The 16,450-nt window shown below is 36.3% G+C and overlaps 1 protein-coding gene across 13 annotated transcripts in view; it reads right to left on the bottom strand.

Moving 5' to 3' along the window:
* Nucleotides 1-16,450, bottom strand: part of CHL1 (cell adhesion molecule L1 like) — a 1,311,467-nt gene that overhangs the window by 243,337 nt on the left and 1,051,680 nt on the right. For all 13 annotated transcript variants that reach the window (XM_044077996.1, XM_044078002.1, XM_044078005.1 and 10 more), the window contains one exon: nucleotides 11,680-11,859. In XM_044077996.1, coding sequence (XP_043933931.1) covers nucleotides 11,680-11,859 — 180 coding nt within the window. The remainder of the gene's footprint in view (nucleotides 1-11,679; nucleotides 11,860-16,450) is intronic.

The following is a 16,450-nucleotide window of genomic DNA, read 5'->3' as shown; positions in this document are numbered from 1 at the left end:
CCAGAGTGGGGGATGGTGTTGAAGGCCTTGGCGAGGTCCAGATAGGCTGTGTGGACCACCTTACCCTCGTCCACAGCTCTGAATACTGATTCGAAGATGTCAATCAGATTCAGGAGACAAGATCGGCGCTTCACAAACCCAAACTGGATGGGGTCCAGTGTTTGAAGGTTGCCAATGTCTTTGTTTATAAGTTCCATGATAATGCATTCCGTGCCCTTGCAGATCAGGCTTGTCAGACTGATGGAACTGTAGTTCCCGGGATCCAAGGCAGATCCTCCCTTGTGGAGTGGGATAACTGTAGCTGTGTGCCACTTAGTGGGCACGAAGCCTGAGGTGTGGCTATGATTAAACATGACACTTAGGTGAGGTGCTAGTTCATTTTGTAGTTCATGTAGTACACAGCCTGGGATGTCATCTGGTCCCTTGGATGCTGTATTCTTAGCTTTGGAGAGTGCGGTTTCTACCTGTGTGGCTGGGATTATCGGAATTTTGTAATCTTTTGGTACTGAAATGGGCCCTTTAGGGGGTGAGAGGGGGGTGAAGTTGGCACTAAATTGATCTGCCAGGATATTGGCAATATCCTTGGGATCAGTATATTTAATGCCATTCTGTTGTAGCTCAGAGCAGATCTGAGCATTGCCATTTAGATTCTTGACATAACTATAGAATGCTTTGTGGTTGTCTTTGGAATCTTAGGCAATTTTATTTTCATAACTAGCTTTTGAGGATTTTATGAGGAATCTCAGCTTCTTACTGAGGCTGGTGAGGGAGTTTCATCCTGGGATTTTCCTCTTTTCTGCAACAGTTTCTTCCGTCTGTTGTATAGTTTGTTTATAGCAGGGGACTACCAGATTGGCTTCCTTTTTTTGGAGAAGAGCATCTTGGTTCTATTTGGGATGGCACGATTCATGTACAAGTGGATGTGCTCGTACAGTGCCTTAGTGTAGGATTCTGCAGTCGAACCTCCAGATCCCTTCTGCGTGGGTGTTGTGAAGTTTGTCACTTCTGACTTCAGTAGCATGAAGTTGGCTTTTGAGAAGTTTTTTGATGAGATTTCCTTACTGGGGGGTGGGGGTGGGATGTGGATGTCAAAGGTGATTTGCTTAGGTCAGACCTGACCAATGAGGGAGTGACCACTGGTGTGGAGCATCTATCTTGCATGTTGGTAATGACCAGGTCTAGGATATTGGCTCCCCTGGTGTTACAATGGATTAGTTGATCCAGGGTGTTGGAATTTATGAATTCCAAGAACCGTTGGGAAAATGAGTTGGTACCCAAGTAGTTTTCCCAATTAATGGCAGGGTAGTTGAAATCACCCAGTATTAGGGTGTTTGGTTGCATCTTAATATTTTCCAATATGTTTAGAAAGGTGTAGTGAGAATCTTGGGGCATGGTGGGAGATCTGTAGCAAGCTTCAATTTGGATTGCAGTCTTTCCTAGTGTTAATTGCACCTGGAGAATTTCAGATGCATTGTGTTGGGCAACTAGCCTGGAGGTGTGAATATCCTTGGTGAATATGGGCACACATCCACCTTTCGTGTTTCAGTCTTGGTTTTGTGGCCGAAAAGTGTGGTAAGAATTGTAGCCTGGTATTGCAGGGGTGCTCTCTGGAGCCTTGAACCAGGTCTCAGTTACTGCACAGATATCGATGTTCTCCATTTTTAGGAATGCCTCGAGAGAGTGCATTTTGAGGTTTAGACTTCTAGCATTGAGTAGCATTACCTTCAGATTTTGCATGCTTGTATTTGTTACGGTGGTGGTTTTATCCTTTGAACCTTGCCTAAAAAGGCACTATAGGGTTGGCAAGAGCTTTGGCCATTAACCTGAATCCCAGGGGTGATAGGTGCAGACCATCTCTGGCAAAGCATTGTGGTTTGTCGATCATGTCTTCCCAGGCAAATACTGGATCCCCTTTGAATGACACCAGAAGCTTAGCCAATTGTTGAAGTCAATCATTTTGTGCTTATACTGTGGTATCATTCTGGGCGAAGGCAGGATGCTACTCAGGGCTAGGTTCATACCTGCCTGGGTCACATGATCCAAAAGCTCTTCCATGTCTCTTTTCATGTAGTCCAAGGAGGTATGTCTCAAGTCATTCATTCCAGCATGGACAATGACAGAGTCATATTTGTACTTGTTGTACTTGTTGTGGAGTGACTTGAGTGCATGTGTTATGTGGCAGATCCTGGCACCTGACAGGCAGCTGACTGTAATTTTCTCCTTGTTCAGCCTGGTGAGTGGGACATCAGTGTGCCTGACTATAGTGTCACCTATGACTAAAGTGTTGGGTAAATTGTCTTGCCTTAGGGGCTGTTATTGGGTGGCACTCTGGTGTTGTGAGCTATGTGTCACTTTGGTTGTGACTGCTGTTTGTTTGCATTTCGGCTTCGGAGGTCCTTGTTGCTTGGGCAGGTTAATGTTAAGGGCCTCCGCATATGTGGGTTTAGTGTTGCTATGTGTGGGTGTTGATGGGCTATGAGTTGCTTGAGGTGTAATGCAGGTGTTAACTTTCTCCTCTTGACTGTCTAGCACAATCTTGGCCAGAGTAAGTGCATCTCTCGCAGGTTGTAGTGTTGGGTGGTAGGAGGAGAGGATTGTCTGTGTACATGAGGCAGCTGCCGCACTGCCCCAGTATGCCCAGATTCACCAGGTGGACAGGAGAAATCACCGGAAGCTGACCCTTGAACATGCCTGTTTAGGTAAAATAATCAGCCCTTGCCAGTCTCAAACCCAGGACCCTGCACACCATAACCAAAGCAATTTACCACTAAGCCATCTGACCTAGCAATTGTTTCTATGGAATAACAGTTAGGAAGATGTATTTAAAACTGTATGAATCTGATGAAAATGTTCCTCTCTGTGAAATGGTACTGTTATAACTATACCATTATAACCTACATATGATGTCAACATGTTGTTTAAAACAACTGATACAGCATTAGTTATGATTCTTAGATTTTCTAAAGGATAGCATAATATATGCAGATTATCCCTCAGGACAGAGCTTTTATTTTTGACAGTTATTATACCTGTAGTTAGATAAGGAATGGCTCATTTTGTCATTAAAGCACCTTAAAATACATACTTATTTATGGTAAAGTCTGCAGTCTTATTGATAATGTTTTATATTCAGACTTCTTGCATTTCATTTTCTGATGAAAGTTAAGACTGTTTTACTATTGATATCACCCTTTGAAATCAATACAGTTTTGTAGGTAGACCTGGATGATTTGGTAAGTAAAGATGGAAGAAGACTCATCTCTTTATTTAATGAAGAATTTGTATCACTAGTTTAATTCATGAATGGTAAATAGTATTTTTCATGTGTTTAACATCACACTTAATTTTGTAATTCTAACTCATATTTTTAATTGAATTTACTTATATGTCTACATCTTTTTAGATTATGTTTATGAATGCAGAAGATAATGACAGCATAGAATTCTGTGACAGCTTCTGAGCAGATTTATTCAGGTTACTAGGGATAGTATTTCATTGTTTTCATAAGTAAGTCATTTATTTCATTGTAGTTTCTACTGGCGATATGTAAGAAGGATGATTTATTTGTAACCATGGGTGGGAGGCAGAAAGATCATTGGTATGTCAACATAATGTCGAAAGAATTGCCACCCATATTTGGCATGTCAGTATAATATCTAACGAATTGCCATCCATATTTGGCATGTCTGTATAATATCTAACGAATTGCCACCCATATTTGGCATGTCTGTATAATATCTAACAAATTGCCACCCATATTTGGCATGTCTGCATAATATCTAACGAATTGCCACCCATATTTGGCATGTCTGTATAATATCTAACGAATTGCCACCCATATTTGAACTTCATAGTTTGTTCTAATTTGTTTTGAGTAACATACTTAGTGACAGACTGGATAAATCTAGCCAATGTTGAGAAGTTTACCCAATACATGTAGAGCAGTTAATATCAAACAAAAAAAAATTTCATTTATTTTTATAAAGAAGTTAACTCAGGTAATCTTTATGCCTAGAAAGTTAAATGGGCAGGGTGCAGTAGGCTAATATTATAAGTTGTATTAATTACTTTATAAAGCAATTTCCTGTCCTTTATTGTTTTACACATATTCAGACACCTCTATATTTATTTAGTTATTCTTTGTTAACTGTGCCTTTTCAGGGGAGACACAGGATAGTATTTGCACTACTAGGAGAAATTTGGCCAGGGCATCAGGGAACGTATCCTAATCTTTTTGTTGTGAAGGAGAATGTTTTTGCAGCTGCACTTCCTGGTTCTGTTCCTGGTGTGGAGTCAGCTACAAGAAGTTGTGCAGTTATGTAGAGAGAAGAAAGTTGTTCTGTTGGTGATAGCAGTTTGGTTTTGTTAATCAGAAAGCAACTGTGAAAAAGTGAATGGATAGTATAAGTAGTCATTCTCTGGCTGACTTTAAACTTCAGGATTTTTAAGAAGTTGTTGTAACTGACATTGCTTCTGGATGTTTGCCTGATGAAAAACTGGTTGGGGTATTGATGGTGATCATAGTGAAGAGTCTGAGATTTCATAGTGAGATATGAAGTAAAAGCTTTTCAGAATGGGCAGTGAGTTTGGCAGAAAAGAAATGAGTCATGAGTTACATGGACATAAGGTTACAGGTGGGATGTAATCTGGAAAATCATGTTTTTTGTTGATGCAAGAACAAAAGGTACTATAAACTTTATTAAAAAGAAAAAAAGTCTGTTGTATGGATAAGAAAGAAGAAAAAAGAAATTATATATATTTTGTGTGGAATAATTTAGTGTTACCTTTGGGTTTTAAAGCAAAATACATTAGATCCCTGATTCATTTGGAGAAAGGGACATTTTGTGACTTGACATATAAGACACAAGACTTAATGGAAAGATTTTTTTTTAATGGAAAAAAAAACAGGACTGTTACCCATGGAATGAATTTAAATTTTCCAGAAAAGGGACTCAATTATATAAAAGCTTTTCTTCAATTCCATATTTATAAAATTGAATTAAAAGATGTTAAAAATTATTTTAAATGTATGTACTATTCAGTTTCTGATAATGTGAAAGTTAAAGATGAGATGAGTATTTGGAATGGGTTGGGAAGTGATAAGACTTTTACCAAGTATTATATATCTGGATGGTAATAGAGAAACAATTAGGTATATGGGAGAAGTGAAAGCTTTTATTTATTTATTTATTTTTGTGTGTGTGTGTGTGTGTGTGTGTGTGGGGGGGGGGGGGTTCAGTCATCTGATATATGAGTATGCAAAAATAAGATGCATTCAATGCATGGAAAATGTCATATGATGAATAGGTGCAAAAAATGAATGCAAAATATGCAAAAGTGAAGGTCATTTTGGTTTGATGTGAAAAAAAAAATAAGCAATATAATGTTGAGCAGGATGAGGAAGAAAGTATTGCAATATCTGAAAATAATGAGGAAGTAGGGCAAAAAGGGGATACGTATTAATAAAAATGGGCAAAGCAATAGAAGATGATTTATATAAAATATTTCAAGAGGATGAAGGCAGCTATACTGAGAGTGTTGAAAATGAAAAAGAATTTGAAATGCATCGGATGTCTGCGATGGCAGTATTAAGGACATTAGAAAAAGAAATTCAATAGTTGCATTAAGATCGTGGAAACAAATATGTAAAAATGCATCAACAAATATTAAAAAGAAAGGTAAGGAACAGTTTTGGATGTATTTCAGTTAGTGAAAATAGTGAAAAATCTGATGCTGTGGCTCAAGGAATAGTTGTACATAAGCTAAGAAAAATATATTCAATTGGAAAAGAATAAAAAATAAGAAAACTAAAATTTAAAATACTTCCCTCAAATTTAAAAGAAGCAAAAGTAATAATTTTAGAGTACTTTCAGTAAACGTTAATAGCTTTATTAATACTGTAAGAAGGATAGAGATACTGGAACAGTGTGCTAAATGTGATTACATATTAATCTTATAGAGGATATAAGATTTGTAACAAGTGATGAAAGATGACAAACAGGAAAACTGTGGAGTTATAAAACAATATGGAATTTAGTAAGACGATGTCTGGGTCAGTGTATTAGGTAAAGTCAGTAAAATATTAGATGTAACACTAAAGATGGGAAACTTAATTGTTGTGGATGTGACACATGGTGGAGGGAATATGTTTAGAGAATTATAGCATATGCATATAGAAATGGAAGGAAAGACAGAATATGTTTCTTCAAACATTAGAGTGTGTAGTGGTTAATATGAAAATTATTATTGCAGGGGGCATTAATTGTGATGCAGGGGAAATTGTAAAATGAAAGGGAAAGGTCTTAAAAATACAAGAAATGATAAAATGTGGTAAATCTGATGTGTGGAATAAGCCAATGAACGTTTAGAAGAAGGGCAATTGGATCGAAAACTAATTATTTTGCACTATTGGAAGGTTATATACATACATATACACATATATAATTTTGTTTGATAGGTTAGTAATATGGTTGGACGAGATGGAAGAAAGGGAGTATATTAAAACAGGAAATGGAATAAAAAGAATAAATGAGGAACTATGAGATGAGTTTGGTGAGTGGAAAGCATTACAGTGATGGAGGGATCATATGACCATGAAGAACTTTTACAAAAATAGGTGTGAATTGTGGACTGAATTTAAAAAAGAAGTATAGAAAACAGTTTTCAATGTCAGGATGATGTAAGAAATGAAGTGAAAGTGAATTATGGAAAGATGCATAGAAATATATTGTAGAATATAAGCGAATACAAGAATGTATTATGATATGGAAAATGAAATGTATAAAACAAATCAATAAATACTTAAGGCATTACTGTTAATAGAGATATTTAAAATGGAGAAGGGAAGAGGTATCAGCATATTTGGGTGGAATAATTAAGGAGAATATTAGTAAAAGAGACAGACATAAAAGTGTAAAAAGAGAGGTAGAAAGAACACAAGTGGAAATTATGAGTATTGCAGTATGGCATGTAGAAAATATGCATATGAGTAAAAAGGAAGAAAGTAAGAGAGAATGGAAAGTAAAAAGGCAACAGCAAGTTATACCAGAATTTTAAAAATTAAATTAATATTAGTGAATTGGATGAAGTAGGAAAGTAAAATACTGGTTAGTATCAGGTGCAGATGGTATAGGTTACAAAATGTACATGAAATTAAGGGAATGGTAAAGAGAGTGTTTTTTAAACATTTTGAATTAATGTTGGAAGAAGAGTTGGTTTATGAAGAATTATATAGTTGGATATTAACATTTATATGGAAGAAAAGTGAAAGGAATGAAATAAAAAATGGGGACATACCACATTAAATAATAGAGTATAACATTTCATGAGAAAATTACAGAGGAGAATGGAAGGAAGAATGAAGGACATTATGGAAGAAAGTATATATATATATATATATATATATATATATATATATATATATATATATATATATATATATATATATATATATATATATGTGTGTGTGTGTGTGTGTGGTTCTAGGACTATTCACTGAAAGCACATTTCATTGAAAGTCAAATGACTGTGCACAAATCACTGAAAGCACAATTTACTGAAAACTCCATTCACTGAAACACATTTCACTGAAAGATATACATGGCCTTTTCCCCACTATAGTGCGACCCTGGAGTTAGAATATATAGTAAGGGGATTTAGCTGGTTCTAGAAATTGTTGATAATATTATAACTAAAAGATAGGTGATATTAGTATAGCATTTGATATGGGGGGCATGATGCTTTGTGGGATGTTATGGAAAAATATGGAATAGCTAATAGAATTAGTAGAGTGTGCATGCCAACATATCAAAATAATACAATGAGAATGTTAGTGAATGGGTGGCTGATTAAAGAAAAATGCATGAATTGTGTTATAAAACAAGGATGTCCCACAAATGGGTATTGTTTGCATTAGTAATTAAAGTGATATTGAGTGAAGTATTTTATAAAATTAAAGAAGCTAAATATGTGATGCAAAGGAAATGGTAATTCCAGTACTTCTGACTTATGCAGATGAAATAGTTGTGGTTGCTAAGAATGAAATATGGATGAGGGAAGTGTTGGTTAGTCTGAATAGATGTTTAAAGGAAATGAGAATTATATGATCCTAGAAACAAATGAAAAAACATGTGCACTTAACATTTTCTTTCATATGGAGTTCAAGATTAAACCAGTGAGAAGAGGTGCGTTGTTTATGAGTGAAGATGAAGGCGGTTGGGGATATTAAATCCAGTTGTTTATTCTGCTTCTTTAAACATGTAAAGTGTATTAAAGTGGATAAATAAATAGAATAAGAAATTAATAGTGCAAATGTTTTACTATAAGTAGAAAATATTTTGGGAGATGATGAGAAAAAGAAAAAGAGATAAATATATAAATGGAGAAATTAAAACTTAAGAAAAAATACTAACATGGAAAATTAAAAATGATTACATAGACTCATTACTGATGGATTTACTGCACATCAGCAAATCAAATGGAATCAGAAATACTCGGTCTAGGGATCTAAACCTCTTCCACAACATGAACAGAATGGTTTGGAGAGATAGGTATATTTTGGAAACAATACTGCTGCTAAGAAACAGACTCCTCATCCACATAGTAAAAAGTTCATCCTTGTCCATTTTCAAGTGCAACTTAGATCTATGGATGGGAAACAAAAAAATTATCCCAGGACTGCCCCTTCTACTACTAATGGACAGATGCAACTGCTAAATGTTTTATCCAACACATATGTCCCCTCAAGTTATCTATGGTATGATCACAGTTATTCATTTTGGGGATGTATATAATTATCAACCATGGGATGGGTAAGGCCAATCAATAACCAAATGGGATAGGTTATTTTGATCACAAAAAGGGAAACTGGCTAGGCATAAAATGGCCCACTAGGGCAGCTAGCCTAGTATTTGCCTATGAACCTAAAATGAAGAATAGAAGGATATGGTATAATAATGTGATGAAACAACATTATTAAGTAAATCCATGGGAAAATTTAAGACAAGAAGTGGTAAAAGTCATTAAAATAAGAAAAACTAGTGCACTAAGTTTGGAGAAAGTCAGGATTTTCTATGGAGACTGGTAATAAATAACTTACCAGTAAAGGGGGATATGCCATATAAAAATATCGTTGAAACAGTGTGTTTATTTCGTGGAGAGGAAGAGATAACACAGCACATTTTTTGAAATGTATAAGACTGGTTAAACTTTGCAAAAAAGTTTTGTGCAGAAAAATGTTTGAGAATAATATTGATATAAACAACATATATATGACTATGATTATGTATGGATATTATAAAAATAAAATGAAAGAATAAGTGAGAGGGGCTGATAAGAATTTATTTTATGTAATATAGGTTATTTGGAATGAAAGACTGAATTAAAGTTTTTTTTTTAATGGGAAATGGGTTTTGGTTGATATATTGTAAAAAATGGATTACGGTTGAGGAAGGGGGAGTGGGGGTCAGTTATGGAAGAAGAAGAATGATGATAATGATATATAGAAATGTACAGAATGTACTTGTAAATATGCATATTTTGTATATATGTAAATAATGTCTTGTTGATTAAAGGGCGCCTCCTCTTTCTGATAGTTGTCATGGGATCTTTTAGTTCCACCTGAGCTACCAACAACTTAAACACATGGGACCTTGATTTAACATCTGATCCAAAAGATGAGACATTTAGGAGTACAGTAACCCCATTACACTGCACTGCAGTGTCAGCAGTTGAGATACTTGATGTGGGTACAGAACCCACATCTTTCTGCACTAAAGACAAGCATACTACCTATTGTGCCACTGATCTCATTAGAGTTGCAGTATTAGAAAGAGGTACATATTGGAATTTGCAGTATGCATTTTGGATGCTTAAACCATGATTCAGTAATGTTAAGGTCAATAACATCAAGATTTAGGAATGCTAAAGATATTAATGCATTTGCTGAAGTTATTATTATTATTATTATTATTACTGACACTGTCTATCAAAACTACCTTCATCAGTTTTAATTTGTTTTCATTCTGATTTTGAAGACATCAAAGTATACATTGCAGGGATGTCAATGTTCACATCCACTACATGTACTCCTTGTAGAGTGAGGTAAAAAAAATAACTGATTTAAAACACTCCAGTTGGCTGCACATCTCTCTTGAGACTGACAGATACTGAGGCCTTGTTCACAGCATAATGTCCATAACCACTGTCTGAAAACCAACATTCTGTACTGATATGCAGAAGACATATGTGGTGATGGTAGAATTCAATACACTGGTGTAGCTTTTGATGTTTGATAAGAAGTTTGGTAATCACATCTTATTCTGCTTCATATTTAAGGATGAGGACAGTTTCACATCATTCCTTCCAGTGTGAGCAATAATCATAACCTAATAACCTTATACTATTTTAACCAATTTCTGTTCACTAGTTTTTGCTCAAGGCTGTCTTAAAACTGTCACAAACTCCTTGCAAAGTCTAATGCGGTATATGTCTGTTATATAAACAACAGCGTCAGTCAGTGGGATCTTTTCAATTTGTGAAATCATACTGCATGTCTTGCATTTTTTTTAGAAAATTATTACCCCAGGTATTTTGCTAGCATTGAGTCATCTCACTCCACTGTTAGAGTGATTGTGAATGTATGATATACTGTAGTCAGTGGCAGGTAGGTCTGTACAATGCATTTTATAAGCAACATTCTTGTCTTGCTGAAGTAATGGCTTCTGAGGTACTGTGGATTCATCAAGGCTTGATAAAATGACATGTTATGACTCATCAAGTTCCACTGGCTGCTTGCCCCTTCCAAAAATGGTATCAGTGAAACACCTTACTTTGTTCCTACAACTTCCTTTCAGCTTTGACCCTAACGACAACTTGTGATCATTATTTTCTGTAAATAACCGTCTGCAAGTGCAAGGTGTGGCACATGGGTCCTATCACAGACGTCCATTGTATGGTTTAGTAGCAAGAGTACCTTTAAACCAAAGTAGAAACTAGAAAATGTATCATTGCTGTAAAACAGTGTGTGTGTGTGTGTGTGTGTGTGTGTGTGTGTGTGTGTGTGTGTGTGTGTGTGTGTGTGTGTGTGTGTGTGTGCATGTGTTTGTGTGCATGTGTGTGTGTGTGTGTGTGTGTGTGTGTGTGTGTGTGTGTGTGTGTGTGTGTGTGCGTGTGCACGTGTGTGTGCACGCAAGTGCATGTGTATACATGTGTGTTTGTGTGGTGTGTATGAGCAAACATGCTGCATTTACACTCAATGCATGTAATGTGTAATAAATTTTCTGAGCAAGAGAGGAATGGTACAATGGTATAGTATACTGAACAAAGTATAGAAGTCTTTATATCTCTCGTGTATGTTTTATGTTTATCTTAGTCAACACTGAAAAGGGACAACTGTATTACCTTATTTATTTATCCAGCAATTATGAAATAAATTAGTTCATTGCTTTTAGGCCAACATACTCACCTGTCTTCTTTTTCTCTCTCATGTTTGTGAGAGAAATATGCAGCAGAACCACACTAACATTCTAAAATGGTTGTAGTACATTTTAAAAGGTGATGTGTGTGGGGTAAGAATTTGCAATCTACTAAAATAATTGCTCATTGCAATTTAAATTTTCATTTTATCTGATATCTCATAAATGGCCAGAGAAAATCTTGTTTGCTTACTATTTGCCTTACCTTGTTGAATAGTTGTTATTCCTTCTTCAGTGGCAGGTTTACTACATCCCACCACAGTGCAAGCCCTCAGGTAGAACTTGTACTTGCTATTGGACTTAAGATCTGAGATATCCCACTGCAATGTATCTGGGTTTGGAAGCTGAATGCCAACAAGTTCTCCAATTTCATCAGTATCATTGACTAAAACAGAAGAAAATGACCAATGAAATAGCTTAAAACATCAGTTATGCTTCTGACTACAACAGCTTTCCAAAACAACGTTACTAATGTGCGCTATTTTACAAACATGCATCACACACATACAGAAATGCACTTGCATGCTTGCTCACACGCACACAAACACACACACACACACACACACACACACACACACACACACACACACACACATGTATGTGTGTGAGTATGTGTACTCATATGTATATATGGATATATTTCATTAAACTGACAATTTAGTTTATCAACCACAAATAGCTGAAAATCTTGTAATCAAAAAAATTGTTTGTGCACAAGCACATCCGCATTCCCTTTATGGCTGCCCCCTGCTGCTTATATATACCAATTATGAGAATGTAAAAGAATAGCGAAAGTGCAAAATACCATTCCTCGGTGTCCGGTTCCGAAACCAAATGTCATCATTTTGATTAACCAACATTTCAACCCCCCCCCAAAAAAAAAAAACAGAATTCTTACAGAATGTTTGATGTAACTAATGTTTGCAAAAAATTAAGTTTTGATACTAATCACTGAATATTGGTTTTGCATGTATAGAGATGTTTGCTCTGCACATGTGAAGTATCCTGTCGATATTTGCAAAGCTGACCTTTTATAGGTGATTCATTTTTTTAGCTGACCCATACATATAATCTAAATCTACATCTATCTATATACAGATATATAGCTATATATATATATACACACACAGACACACACACACACACACACACATATATATATATATATATATATATATATATATATATATATATATATATATATATATACATACAATCTTCACATATATATTTGTAATAATGTATGAAAAGTGACAACCCAATAAATGTTTTGCTGAGGAATACATGAAAATGCTAGAAACCCCTGCACCACCAATATTTGACAGTGTCTATAGTATAAACCCAAAGGTCAGAAACCTGGCCATATCACAGCAGATAATTAGAAAACTCTCATATTATAGTGACAGACCAAGAGAGCCAAGACTATATGTTTGCTGACTGGCATGTGCAGATCACTGCAGTATACTGCACCATGATCCATTTAAAATAGAAGGTTTTTGTTAGAACCTGTGGACATAAAGCTCAAAACAAGATTCATCAATAAGAACCGAAGATGACAGAACATGAGTCCCAGAAGAACTAGAGGGTCAGTAAATATAACTATAACGTTTTACTTTAATATGTTCAAAGTCAGGAATTTATCTTGATAGAATAGATCTGATGATATGTTAGAGTAATCATTTTGCAATAGATTATAAACACTTGCCTTTCTGGACTGGCTCAGGAAAAAAAAATAAATTATTTAGTCTGATCTACAGGACAAAGCAGCCATGGTGAAGAGTGGGAAGAGTGGGACAAAAACTAAGTGGCAATACTTGCAAGTAAGTAGTCTTTCATGAAAATGCATGGAGGGGAATTGTAGGTCATAAGATCTCACAGAAATGTAGACAAGCATTATGGGAAGCTACATAAGTATCTATAACCAATGGTCTCTTGCATCAGTAGCTAATTTTAATGGACCTGGAAAATAAACTGGTGGAATGGTTAACACACGACCACAATGTGCTGTCATCAATGCGCAATGCATATTGTCACGTGGTGCGCCTAAGTGAGGTTTTGAGGTGCACCCCAGTAGCGTGTGCTGTGAAACCTCATAGAACAACAGGAATAATGAATTTGTGTACAGGAGAGCACTGACGGCCCTCCCCCATACCTCCCAACTTCTTAGAACAAGAAATTTGTACAAATACAATAAATACAGTAGGGCAAAGTCCTGCAAATAGTGGCATCTTGCCCTTATAAACTTAGGAACTTGACAAACTAAATTTTCTGAAGATTATGAAGTCCTGAATGAAAACATCTGTCATTATTTAATGCCATCCATCTCAAATGATTATTCCTAAGCCACAAATTTTATGAGGAGCACAGCAAAAATACCATTCAAAACCCTGGAAAACTGCCAGAGCTAATTATATCTATATAGTTTCACTTTCCTCCTAATTTTATTTTTTTTGTATGGTGTGCTACAGCATTTGTCAGTGCTTACTTTGTTTGCACAACGGGACCATCCATGCATCAGACATGACCCAGACATCCAAAAATAGAAACAGATGATTTCCATTGCTATTGCTCAGCACTGCTGGGCATCAATCACACAAACCCAGCAAACTAGGCTGTGCTACACACATACTGTCATCTTAACAATGAATAGTATAAAACAGACTCTACATAACAAATCCAGTGGTGACATGTGTAAAGTGTTGAGCTATAATACAGATGGTCCTGGGCCCTAATCCAGGGTATGCCAACTTTCTTTATACAATTGTGACATTGCAGCTTATACAAATAAAGTGATAGTGTAATGAAATAACCGTGGAATAGTATTGGCTGTATGCTATTTTAGGATACATTTGAAAAAGGTGCATGCCACTTAGCATAGCACAAACCAATGCACTTGTTTGTTTGTGAGATGGTAATTGTCACACAGCTTTTTCAAATGTATCAAAATGTAGACAGTGTGCATGCTCAGTAACTGCAATTGGCAGGAAAACGTTATTTAAAGGTGAATGGGTGAGAATTCTACTTTAGACATTAAACTCAACTCTGTGCAGCTATGTCAGGGGTTGTAGAGGCTGTGTGTTTCAGATCACAGCTCTGGGATATCCTGGAGTCCAATATCTTTATTGGGTTCCTGGTTAAGTATCATGGGCCCCGGATGATGCAGAAGAACTATGCCAGCTCTCAATATAAATCTGAAGCTTTGGATGGTTTGGCAAGGGCCCTTACCAGTGAGACTGGTATCCCCCACACTGGGAACAATGCCATCACCATTATGATAACCTGCACCACAAAAAAAAGGGATACCCTTGATTGCTGGATCAGGGAGTGTTGGGCAGCTTACACCCCAGAGACATATATGTATGCTTTATATTTACTACTCATAATATTCAAGCTGAATATGGTAGAAACTGATATTCATAATACTTTTTTCTTTTTCCTGTTTTCCACAGCTGCAGAAGAGAGGGCCTCAAATGCGAGGTCCCATGTGAGGCGATTGGCCAGGATGTGAGAAGCATGTGATAAGTAAGCATAATTGTATAAAGTTCTGTTATTGCAGCATTAATAGTAATAGATGGATTAGTTGTTAAGACATACAGTTGTATGAACTTGGGAATGATTTCTGAATTGTAAAAGCAAGTATACATGCATTACTTTCTAGTATAGCTTTTAACTGTACTTATTTCTACTGAATATTCACATTTAAGAATCACTGTTTTGGTCTGTTCACTGTAGGATTCATGGTTGTCTGACAAGTAATATATATTGAAGTCAAGAAATAATGGGTGTCAGAATATATATTAATACAAATCCTGTGCAGCTATCCATGTGTGTAACAGCAATATTTGAAATATAGTCCAAGGGTGGCATAATGGTTAAGGCGGTTACCTTACATACACAAGTTGCAGGGTTTGATTCTCACATGGGCTAATTGGCGAGGCTTAAATTGGCCCACAAGGGCAATTAGCCTAGTAGTAATCTATGAACCTAAGTTATGGGTCATTGTACACCAATTAATTTATGATATGTCTAGGTATCCTAGATTCACAGGATCATAGGAAGTTACTAGGCTATTGGCCCTGAGGCCCTTACAAGCCTAGCCAAAAATTTAGCCCATGTTCCAACATATCAACACCCTATGCCACTGTCCAGCAGGGGCACAGGTGTTCCTGCTGTAAAATGTGGAGATGTATGGTCTGTAACACAAAGCAACAGTTGCACATTCTCAGATAACAGTGAACATACGTCTATAAAGTTTAAAAGGAAAGAGTGCTTGCATTATGTTGCACTCCAAAGGAAAAGCACAGTATTACTGTAGTCACTGCTTGTGGGATCTAATACCACACTGCTCAGATGTAAAGCTCAGCTGATTACAATACTGCTTGTGATCAATAAAAATACAGTACTGTTAAGTAATCATCATTATAGCATTTGAAGGGCATACCTCTAGACCTGCTGTCAAGTGCAATCACTGTGCATGCATTCTAAGTAATAAAGAAAAGTCTTAGCAGTTAGTATTGTTAACAATAGAATGTAACAGAACAGAATACCTTAACTGTAGAAAGCTTTGTATATTATCTGTGAAGTTACAGATGTTCCTCTTTTTACCTCTCACCCCACCCCTTCTCTTCTTTTATTTATTAATTGATTCTTATATTTCTTTTATATTTCTTATCATTATTATTATTATTATTATTATTATTATTATTGGTACTGCCGCGGTGGTGCAGCGGTAGCATTGTTGCCTCACAGCAAGAGGTTCTCCCGTTCGATTCTCGGCTGTAGTGTGGGGAGTGCCTTCTGTGTGGAGTCTGCATGTCCTCCCCATGGTTGGGTGGGCGTTCGAAAGACATGCTTAAATGGGTGTGCCTTTGTTGAAGGTTGAACGTCAAGCTGGCACCTCAGCGTTCATGAAAATCTATTGCCAATCATTAGCGGACCGGAGTTTCGCTGTGGCGACCCCTAACCGGGAAAAGCCG

This window comes from Protopterus annectens, chromosome 7.part0 (assembly GCF_019279795.1).
Source record: "Protopterus annectens isolate FY-2018-M chromosome 7.part0, PAN1.0, whole genome shotgun sequence".
In the NCBI taxonomy this organism is placed as follows: Eukaryota; Metazoa; Chordata; order Ceratodontiformes; family Protopteridae; genus Protopterus; species Protopterus annectens.
This window is presented reverse-complemented; position numbering and strand designations above follow the sequence as displayed.